At 37.0% G+C, this 12,153-nt stretch overlaps 1 protein-coding gene across 1 annotated transcript in view; it reads right to left on the bottom strand.

Moving 5' to 3' along the window:
- LOC123256781 (zinc finger protein basonuclin-2-like) overlaps positions 1 to 12,153 on the bottom strand; it is a 368,132-nt gene that overhangs the window by 207,593 nt on the left and 148,386 nt on the right. Inside the window, exon 2 of the mRNA XM_044685348.1 lies at positions 826 to 1,026. Within this exon, the coding sequence (XP_044541283.1) occupies positions 826 to 1,026 (201 nt within the window). The remainder of the gene's footprint in view (positions 1 to 825; positions 1,027 to 12,153) is intronic.

Here is a 12,153-nt window from a genome sequence, read left to right as displayed (position 1 = left end):
GAGAGAGAGAGAGAGAGAGAGAGAGAGAGAGAGAGAGAGAGAGAGAGAGAGAGAGAGAGGAACAGGGGGAGAGGGGGAGAATGTGTCTCTGAGTGTGTGAGAAAGAAGGAGAGAGGGGAAGGGACAAACAGAAGGAGAGAGGGAGAAGTGAAAAAGAGGGAACTCAAGGAAGACAGAAGAAGGTGGTGAGAAAGCAGAAGACTGGGGGAGGGGGGGCAAAAGAAGGGAGAAGGGGGGAAAAAAAAAAGAGTGGAGTCCCGGACAACGGAAACTGTCTCCTATAACAACCCTCTGCTCTGTACAGGCAATAATTCCAGTACAATTGGTCTCCACTTCTTAGGTCCTAAATAAAGCTGTTTTCAGCCACATAAAGTCAATTAGTCTGTACATAAGGGCCCCCTAAACTCAGTATCAGTTTGATTTGGGGACTTACTATGCAAAAAAAAAAGATGGACATCTGCTGTGATATCAGATACTTGCTACAGAGATGAATACAGATAAAAAAAAAAAGACGCTGGTTGTTTAAAAAAAGGGAAAGGAAGAAATCCAATCTTGATCAAAGCTATACTGTGAAACTTTACAACAAATGGCTTTGTTTTCTTTCACTTTGAGATTTCCCTCCCTCCACGCTGCCGCCATCCCTCTCCCCCCACCCCACTTTTTAAGGAAGTCAAGAAGTGCCCAAGCACGCATTCCAGGGACATCATGATGACAGGACCGAGGCTAAGTAGTGATTTAGGGGAAAGAGGCAAAGAAAAAGTCAGGGAAGAAAAAGTACACACACAATTTAATGTTTCTTTTTATAAAAAAATGAAAGCAACTTACCTGTTGGGACATTCTGAACAAGAGGTTAGTGTCAGCGTTTTGCCATGTCCCCATGAACCCAGGTTCAGTTGTTGCTGCTCTGGTTCCGAACTGCATGGAGTTGTCAATGCAGGAGTCGTTTAAAGCCAAGTCTCTTGCCCTGTTTTGCTCTCTGTCTCTCTGGGTGTCTCTTTCTCTCACATCCACTTCTGCCTCTTCTGACTGAAAAGTGAAGGTGGATTTTTTGAGCTTCTTGGCAGCCAGTAGCAGGAGTGTAGTAGTATAGTTAAGAAGCTGGCTGAACTATGCATTGCATTTGGGAAGGGGGAGATTCAGGGGGGGAGTGGAGGGGGGGGTCAGAGCTTCTTTCGCACCTTCTGCACAGATACCCCTATCATTTATGCATAGATTGTGACTCCCCAAGCTTGCCTTGGCTCAGTTTAACAGCTGCCTGTCAGGTGTGCAGGCAGCACCAAGGAGACCCAACCATCAGCTTCAAACTCTCAGCCACTGGATGTCATTGGATAGCAGAGCAGAGAGTCAACTGCACTGCTCCACTGTCAGGCACCAAATGACATCCTGCACTAACCCCTCTCAGTCTACAGATACACAGATACACACACACACTCTCACACTCCAAGCACAGTGATCAGAGAGAGGTGGAAGGCTCGGGCCCTTTCCCTGGATTCCCGACCCCCACCCCCACCCCCTGCAATGCTGTCAGACATAACAAGCAATAGCTAACATTTGTCTACTCCCCAGCATTTGTAAGCCTTCATGTAAAAAAGAAGACACCAAATATAAGTGTATGACTGCTCTTTAAAGGAGTCGAATATTCAGTTAAAGAAAAAATGTACAAGTTGGCTCAGGATGATTTTCTAAATATTAGTTCCTGGAAGCCAACTACTACTGTATGCGAGACTATTCATCAAACATACCACTAAAGAAAACAAACAGAGACGTGCCTTTACTCTTTTCAAAAATTAAAAAAAAATTAAATATCTACTTCTTAATGTCTAACACCTTGCATACTTAATCACTAATATGTCTGACAGAGCAGAAAACAACATTGGAGGGAGAGAGAAAGAAGATCAAATATGGAAAAAACCTTTTATTAAAGTTCTTGGATGAAACACATACAATAAGCTTTCAAATCTTAAAAGAGGAGAAAAGGATGAATCAAAGAAGAAAAAAACTTGTCCCATTCCCCTCAAAATGTAGTGCAAAGAAAACTCCATTTTTCATTCAAGATCTCTTTTTCTGAAGCCAGATAACATTTTCTACATGACAAAAACGGAAACTTGATAACAGACAGTATTTAAATTAATCCAGTTTTAAATCAAAGAGCCTATTTATTAAATACCATTACCTATTTTCTCCTCCATGAAAAAGCAAACGATACACTATGCATAAACACTGCAACTTTAAAAATGTAAAGCTAAATTCATGCCACCTCATAAAAGTAGTCAGCAAGAAAAAGCCATCCTTCCTCAACTTAAAATGTAAGAAACATTAATCTTCTAGCACCTACAAATATAGAGGACAAATGTACCACTCTGCCTGCTTCTTCTTAACTCAAGAATAACAATAAACCTTACTCTCTGAAACAACAAAAGAAACAGAAAAAAGCTTCAATGGTAGCTCGGTGTCATTAGTGGACAATGAGAAAAGATGAGAAAACGTACACTATGTTGACACAAATGTGCCTTCCCCTCTAGAACCGACATCTCCTGAAAGCTTTTCTGTTAAACTTCCCTCTAGTTCACCACCATTAAGCACAAAAAAAAGTCTCAAAAGCAGCAAATTCAATATCTGAGAGGAAACAAACAAAAAACCAAAGAATTGTTGCCTTAAAATATATTAAGTCCACCTGTGGTCAATAAAAATATTCGGGGGGGGGGACCCCCCTATGAGTCAATTGTGCCAACAGTGACTGTACCTTTACAGCTAGCTATTACCCACTTAAACTCGCTCTAAAATTTGCTAGCCTCTTGATTTCTGAAGTGGCACTCAGTGCCTCAGTCAAGCTGCCTGCTCAGCTCCTGACCTTCCCACTAATGGCTGTTATTTGTGGGAGGCTTAAGGACACTGTCAATAGCAGGCTTCCTCTCTCTCTCTCTCTCTCTCTCTCTCTCTCTCTCTCTCTCTCTCTCTCTCTCTCTCTCTCTCTCTCTCTCTTTCTCTCTCCTGTCCTATCCTCTTCCCACATAACGAAAGCACCTTCCAACAACCACTACCACCACCACCACCCATCACCACCAACAACACACAAAATTCAACTGGCATGCAGCAGCAAGCACCTGCAGTAATAGACTCTTTTATTAAAACTGTTATTCTGCAAGACTTGAAATTCCCCATGGACCGGGCCATGTCAAAGCCGATATAATTAACTAGAGGCTCAGCAACGGATCAATTACCAGACAAGCAAGTGATAGTGAAATCAATGAAAGATCATCAGCCACATTATCAGTGTTGCAACTCATTAGGGTAAAACTGAGAAATGTGCTCAAAGCGAGCCCAAGCAAGGTGGCATTACAAAACAAAGGGCTAATTTGGAGACCCTGCTGTGAACAATCTGTAACAGAATTAGCCTTTTTTCCCCCTAAACTGCACAGTTCTGTAACTAAATGTGACAGACTGAGAGAAGCAGTTTATTAAGACACCAACTCCAAGTTTATTTAGTTCATAAACTCTCTCCTAGAAAATCAATGGAGTCTGGGCAGGGTTATTAGGCTGACTAGCTAATACATCCAAATCTGGTCTTCTCAGCCAGCAGCCTTCAAAAAAAAAAAAAAAAAAAAAAAAAAAGGGAGAGAGAGAAAAAGAGCTACCTGCCTCTGCTAGGTAAACTAAGCTTTTAGATACTAGTTTTGAGCTTGCTCTATTGGAAATAGGCCTACTATGGAGTATCACCTACTTCTGATTGGACTGTCACAACACAGTAAATCTGAAAAGACGAATATTGCTGTGATTATTTTCAGATTAAAAGTATGCTACTCAATGAAATATTTGAAATGCAAACTGTTCTCTCTATGCTAGACCAGCACCTGGTAAACAGGTTTGATCAAAGTCTCATTTTGGAGGTAAACTTAACAAAGAAGAGAGCCTTTGTGTGTTTCCAGGTGCATAACTCCAATAAATGTGTCCAAATGACTAAAATTTTAACCTTCATGAGATCTCTCTCCACCAAAAAAAAAAAATTCATTTTATGTAAGCTTTGTTAGTATCATTTCAAATCTTCAAAAAGTAAAAATCCAACACCGAAGTACCCAAATTCAACAACAGAACTTGATATTTACTGCTTTCCCAAATGTAACACACTTTGTAAAAAGTACTCTAAGCCTGTTATTATTTCTCCTTCAGCAGGAAAAAAAAGGAAAGGGGGGTGGGGGAAGATGTCTCCCTGTACCATCTCAGGGGCACAGGTACAAACCACACTCCAACAAGCACAAAAGAGATAAATGGTTTCTGAGGTTTTCCTTTGGCTGTATAGTCTGGATCATGGAATAATGTTCACTGAATATTTTCTCTGGCACTGTTTAGGGGAAAGTTCCTTAAAGCTCCACAGGAAAAAAAATTTCATATCCAAAAGAATAGATTTTTTTGTTACTCTGGTCTCCACATAGATTTCTTTGCTTAATACTTTTTCAGGTTAAAGAAAACCTTGACTGGTTTTCCCCTCAGATAATGGATCTCACCTAGAATAAGAAGTATATAGTATAGGTGAGAAATGACACCCAAATCACTGAAAACACTATAGGAATTTGAATGCATCTATATCTCAATATTATACAAATTTATAATGTGAATGTGAAGCACAAAACAAAAAATTTACCCTGAATATATTATACAATATTAATTAGATATTGGGAAACTAAGAAGATCAAAGAAATAAATGTTACTGGAAACTTTAACTCAACCTCTCTGAAAGCACACATAAAGCAGAAAAGGACGCCTTAAGAATATTCCACTAATGAGTAAAAACAATCGCAAAGTGTTATTTTTAGTTTACTTAAACAAAATGATAACTTTTATATAATTTATTGTTATTTTACTTGAATTTGTTCTTTAAATGACAAGAAAACTGACATTTTCCCATTTCACCTATTCAATGAACCAATGCCATATTAAACTGTTTAAATATACCATGCTTTATATTTTCTTTTAAACTTTCAACAATCTGTAAAATAGCTATGTGTATTTATTCTAAGACTGTGTTCTCAAAAAATAATCAAAAGAGTATAATCACAGAGAAAATTTATTTTTAAAAATCTTCATGCATATAACTATGCATGTACCCTCAATGAGGTCAAATTAGTTGGAAAGAATTTGCATTTTGGTTAGAATGAGCTAACAAGACTATAGGGAAACAATGCAATTTTAACCAGCAGGGCAAGAAAGAGTTTTCCTTCTAAGCTCTGCAAGCAATAATTCCCACAACTGATCATTTTAAAATGTTAGTGATCTTTATAATATTTGAGTTGTTGAGCAGTAATGTATTTTCTTTTATTTTGTTTTCAATTCAAGGAATTTTCTATAAACTCATATTCATACAGAAAGTAAGGAGGCAAGGAATTGCTTTATTTGGTCTGAATATCATTATTATATTTACTTTCTGGTAGTTATGAATTACCTGAGAAGACGACTTGTCACAATAGATACAGAGTGGATTTTGGAATCAGTGAGAGCCAGATTCAAATCCAGTTTCTAACACATGTAGGATTTGTGACCCTGGGCAAATCGCTTAATCTTTCAATTCCCCAGGTTATTTATCTTAAGATCCTAAATTAAAGAGCAATTGTAAATCTGCTTTGTTAGCCAGTATTTCCTTACCAGAAATTACCTATACTAATAAAATCACAGACCTGAACTAAATAGATACCCAGACACATATATGTGTGTATGTAAGTGTACGTGCTCACCTTAAAATCTTGGTCTTTCTCTAAGGCATAAGGCCATAGCTTATTGGCTATGTAAATATGATTGGTTTCAATAACAAATCTTGCACTCATTGCATTGAGATACTCCTCAGTGATTCCATTTTTCAATGAATGTTGATAGGCAATATTACAAGAGAAGATAACAAGAAATGAACACAAAGGAACATATAGTTGATGCACCCCGTTTTGAAAGAAGCTCTTCTAGCTCCACCTTTGATTTACCATAGAGTACCTGTAATTCCCAGAGTTCAGACTGCTGCAGCTGTTAACAGATTCTATAATCTAGAATGACAGTAAACTACCCTTTCCTCTTCTTTTATTCACTATTTCTTTTCAAGGCTCAGTTAAGTACATAGCTGGGTTAAAGATCAGTGGTTTTTCATGTGACATGCTCTGGTATTCATCTAATGGCTTGTCAGGACAAAACTGTCCCTGTTCTTGCCAAAATAATAAAAATGACTCTCCACATCGCATGACAATCAGCCCTTCCTTATGGCGAAACAACTCAAGCTTATGTAATTAACTTGTTTTATAGATTTTTTTAAAAATAACTGACATTATGCCAGGAAAGAGGATGCAAATCTCAAAGGAGATAAAAATTCTCATCCCCTCTCACTCACTAAACTAACATGGACACTAGTTTCCTATCAAATCAGACTTGCCTATTTCCTAAAGATAATGCTGAAGTTACAAATATGTATTGCATTAGAGTGGATAAGTTAATACGTGCAAATTATGCAGAAGCAGCCGGCTGGGCAAAGTCACAGACAGAGGTGGGGGATTCAATTGAGGAAATGTCATTTTTCTTGAGAACAAAGTATGGGACTTGCTTTGCAACATCTGTTGGGCTGTGTGAAATGTTAACAGATGTCTTAAGTGAAAAAAAAGAGGAAGAATTAATAAAGGAAACCTCCTCTAAACAGATAATCCACCCAAATTTCCATATTCCCAAGGAAAAAAAATTGACAGCAACATTTTTTTTCCTATGAAATCTGCCATTGTTACTTGGCTATGTAAAGTTTCATTTTCTTTGTGAAACTGAGGAAGAAAAGACTTTTTTTTAAGGGAGGTAGGGAAAACTTACCAACCATTTCACCCAGGTTTCCCTCAATTGTGAGTCCCTTGGTCAATAATCACATCATAATCTATATTAACTAGTCTCTTCTTGATTCACATATGTAAATGACTGGAAAGAGATTGGGAAATTATATTGTACAGAAAGAGAAAATTCTTTCATTGTGACTTTTCCTTTTTTTAAAAAAATATATTGATCTTTCTCCCTCTCTCTCTCTCCCTTACCCTGCATGCCATCTCTTACAACAAAAAATGAAAAAGGGGTAGGAGAAGGGAAGGAGAAGGGGAAGTGGTTCAGAAAAACTAACCAAGTCATCAACTAAGTTTGCCAAAATGGATTAATATTTTGCCCTCCCCACACCCACCGCCCAAACTCTCCTGCCTCTGCAAAGAAGGATAGGAAATGCATTTTCTTACCTCTTCACCCAAGCCAAGCTTGGTCATAATTATATAGAATTCAGTTTCTTTTTTTTCTGTTCTTTTTGTTTACACTATGGTAATAATTGTGTATATTTTCCCTTGGTTCTGCTTTCTTCACTTGGCTTCAGTTCATATAAGTATACTTATGCTTCTCTGAATTCTTCATATTCATCATTTCTTATTCTACAGTAATATTCTATTACATTGATATGCCATAAATTCTATAGCCATTCTCCAGTTGGGGAAGACCTTTCCTTTTAAAAAGAGGAACATGAAGATCTCTATACAATCCATGTTTATATAAAAACCAAGTTACTACTAACATTAAGGCAATCATCCTAACAATCAGAAATTCAGCAACACTTCCTTCATAAGAGTGTGCTGAACTAGCCAATAAATTTCTACTGGCATCATTTAAATCATTTAAAAATATTTAATAAATATATTTTATTAAAAAAAAAAGAATGAATAGTCAAGGCAACAAGTATTTATTAAACGTTTTCTATGGGCCAGAAACTGTGTGTTTCTTTTGGAAATCAATCAATGGATATTTATTAAGCACCTACTAAATGCCAAACACTATTAGGTGCTGGAAACACAAAAAGAGGCAAAAGGCAATTTTTGCCCTCAAGAAACTTGCAGTCTAATGAGGGCCTCAAAAAAGCAAGCAAAGCAAAAATAATTAGGAAAGGGTGAACAGAGGAAAGGCACTAAAATTAAGAAGATTGAGGAAGTGATTCCAGTAAAAGACGGAAAAACACAAACCACTCCTTACGGTGTCAAGCCTATCATGAATATTTTTTTTGAAATCTGTATTTTCCCTTAGTTCTGCTTGCTTCATATTGGAGGGAAGGCTAGTAGGGACGCTTTCTTAGTTGATGGTTCCTCTTTGTCTTTCAATTTAATACATTGCCCACATTTGACTATCTAATTATGGGAGTTTTTATAAAAGTATGTTTTTCAACTTTTGAATTAGATTTGGTGATCAGTTCTGGTTTGACTCACTGGTCCCTACAAATATAATCTCTGTAAATCCTCCTTTAGTGGGGTGGAAGGAATGGAGAATGTCTGCTTCCATTTCTCTTAAAACTCTAGGCAGAAATAACCAATTATCAGCTTATGGATGGACTGATCCATACGGCACCTAAGCGTCCTCATAAATCAAGCAAGAATGAAAAGATAGGAATTTCTGTTTTCATATCTGACTGTGGTTATAAATTACCCGTTCTTCACTCCTGCTGTGTAAGGGGCCATGTAAAAACTTTACATATTACCTCATGTTTATATCTACGCATTCTCCAGGTGACCCTGGCAGTCAAAGGACTAGCCATTTCAACATGTGGGAACTGAAGCCAGAACCTCATACAGACATGGGGGGTGAGGGTGGGTGAGGGGGGAAGAAGGCCACTGCCAAAAATGAAGGCAAGACATGTAGGATCATCCCTAAGAACATTCCTAATGTTTTATTAGCCAAATCTGAGTGCTCACTCGTGTTCCCTGAGAAGAAACTGACTTCACAGCCAATTTTGAATAAAAAGGCATTGGTATACCCAAAATGCAGAACTGATACTTAATAAAATAGTTCTTAAATCATTATTGTGTACTTCTGCAGTGTACACTTAAGGGGGTGGGGGGAATTACTCATTATAGGACCTGTGACCAGTGGGAAGAAGTATCCTCAACAATAAAAGTACAAAGATGACACAAGTCTCAATTATTATGGGAGAGGGGTGGCAGATACATCTCATGGATTAGCAGCAATGTCAGAGCAAGCATCACCTAGATGCTTCACTCTAGTCTATCCAAAAGGGGACGTGGGCACTGATTGACACATTTTGTCTTGGCACTGAATTGGAAAAGGGTTGTGATACGGCATCTGTTGACAGGCTAATCAGGTGTTCAGCTTCTCAGAAACACATGAGGGAAATATCCTGGTGTCAGAAACTCTTTGCCCTGTTTTGATAGGCTGAAAAGAATTTTTTGGTAGTGTGTGCTGAATAATGCAATTTACCAAATGTAGGTAAAATGATAAATGACTCGGAACCCAGGCATGCACAAATACAAAAGCAGAAATTATTTTCATCATCTTAGGTCAGCGAGAAAGTCAGACCTACAAAAGATCAAACATGTTCACTTCCTTGAGTAGGGGAGAGAGTTTTAGAGGTACTTTGGCACTATCCTCTCAGGAGTATTAGAGAAAGTAGTTTCTCCCATGCAAGAAGAAATCTATTCTCTTGGAAAGTCTCCAAAAGGAAGAGAACTATGTGAATACTACATTTAATGAACAATGAAATCAGGCTGGAGAGTATATGGTAGGGAATTATTATGGAATAACTATGATGGGTTACAAGGATGCCTCCTAGAGACTATTATTATTAAGCCAATTTCCATAGTTCTTTCCTTCTAAGATAAGTGGACCTAGAAACCTATAGCCCTAGAGAAGTTATCATAACAGAGAAAATTCAATATGCAAGTTGCTATCAGAGAGATAGATTCATAAATCAGTCATATCACATTTCAGGCCAGCATTAGGCTATATAAGCTTTGTTGTATAAATGGGAAGCAAGACATATAATTTCTACAATTTTAAACAGAAAAGAATAAAAGGTATGGATGGTATTCTCTCAGGTATGATTTATAAAACTTAAAATAATTTTTTAAAAGAATGAAATTCCAGCCTATTTAAAATCCCAAATCACCAGTAAGCCTTGGAGAAAATAACGTTTTTAAATAAAATATTTCATTTTAAAGAATGAGGAATTAAGATAAAACAAATTAAGAATATTCCATTTCCTTTAAATACTTCACAAATACTAACTGAAATTGGACTAGCCAAATAAATATCTAGGCAAATATTCAATAACCCAATGGGCTTCCAATCTAAACCTGACCCTGGTTACCCTTCTCTATTTACCTATGATTAAATTCCCTTGTACTAAAAAATCTGACTGGTGACAGTGACTTTTATTGTCAGGAATATTTTAGAGGTAAATAGAGGAACACTTTCAAATAGAGATGAAAGATTGAAGATTTAGGGTCATAATGGACCTTAAAAACCATACAGTTCAAGTCCTTCACTTTAGGAAACTAGAAGCTATTCTTTGCCTCTGGTATTGGCAAAGTCTGTACAGAAACTCATCTATAGTGGACAAATGCTTTGCCAATAGTGTTATGGTATCTGAGAAGCAAACCTAGCGGGAACTTACATATTTCCCCATTTGAAATGCTATATGGCCGATCTGTTTGGCAAGGAAGAACTCACAAAACTCCATATGTCTCAATGCTGGGCACAGATTGTGAACTGCATAAATATATCCAGGCCCTGCAACAAAGACTCACAGAACTCCATGAACTTGGTTTGATTCAACAGAGAGTTCCTCTTGATTATGACTTGCATAATTTGAAACCAGGAGACAAGGTGTACATTCACGAGAAAATCAGTAACAGACCCCAAATGGTTAGGACCCTATCAAATTTTGCTCACTACCCCTACAAGTATAAAAGTAGGAGGAAAAGATTCATGGTTCCACATGAAACCGGAAAAGAAACATACAAATGCAGAACATCCAGAAACAGTTCAAGATAGACAAATTATAGAACATGCTGAGGACTGAGAATTGAAACACAAAATCATTGCAAAACATTAGAAAGTGCATATAACACACACAAACAATTGATTGACTTTACTGACAAAACATCACAATCCACACTGTTCCTGTATCCAGACCGGAGAGCCTGTCCAATAACATGTATGACAATAGACACATGTGATAGAGAAAGAGAGAAGGGGAAAAGCATCAAGAGAAGAAAAGGAAATCGAGAAAAATCACCAAGAAGAAAGATGCAACAAAAGAGTACTTGAAAAGACATGGTGAAAAAACTTTTGAACTTTGAACTTTGCAAAAATGGACAACTACACAAAGAAGAGGACAGAAGGAAATGATTTACATAAGACTGGTGTGACAATACCATAAAAACACAAATTAACCTCATACTTTAGGAAAATGCAACCACAGTACATAGCATCAAGATACAAGAGAAATCTACAAGACAACATGAAGAAAATTAACAACTTTGAAAACAAGAGTATTTTGCATGCACAGTACATAAAGAGAACATAAAACACAACACAAAACTGATATTTAGTCAAGACCTCGTGTAAATAAGCAAGTGTCTGAAGATTGTGAAAATACAAAATGTATATATGTCTATAATGTAAATAGTTGCAAGTTCCATAAGATTTTTTTAAAACCCTTAAATTCTGTATATTGGCTCCTAGGTAGAAGAGTGGTAAGGGTGGGCAATGGGGGTCAAGTGACTTGCCCAGGGTCACACAGCTGGGAAGTGTCTGAGGCTGGATTTGAACCTAGGACCTCCCATCTCTAGGCTTGACTCTCACTCCACTGAGCTACCCAGCTGCCCCTCCATAAGATTTTAAGCACATAAGAAGATCAATCAATTTTCTAGTCTGGATAACATTGATATGCAGAACTAATGCTTGTACAAATGTATAATAGTGTAAATAATGTAAATTTTATACATACCTAGAACATAGGTTGTTAAAGTAGAGTAGAATTGTAGATAAGAGTCCCTAACCATGTAGATAGTGTAGCATACTAACAATTTAGCAGATAATTTGAACATTAGACATTGGGAAAGTGCAGAAAGGGCTAGGAAAGTTAAAAAATTTTTAGTGAGCTAGTGCAGGGAAAGCATAAAGATAAAATATATATGTGTTGTTTGATAGATAACTAAGAATACTAACATACTAAAATAGATTCTATATAGAAACTAACATTGCATTTAAAACATAGGTAGTTTAAACATAATTTGATAGCAGCTAGGAATAATAAGATAGTTGTATTGCATTACTTGATAGACATATTAAAAGTAGAAACAAGTTAAAATTCTGTTA

Source organism: Gracilinanus agilis, chromosome 1 (assembly GCF_016433145.1).
Source record: "Gracilinanus agilis isolate LMUSP501 chromosome 1, AgileGrace, whole genome shotgun sequence".
Taxonomy (NCBI): Eukaryota; Metazoa; Chordata; class Mammalia; order Didelphimorphia; family Didelphidae; genus Gracilinanus; species Gracilinanus agilis.
Note: the sequence above shows the minus strand (reverse complement) of the source record. Positions and strands in the feature narration are given on the sequence as shown.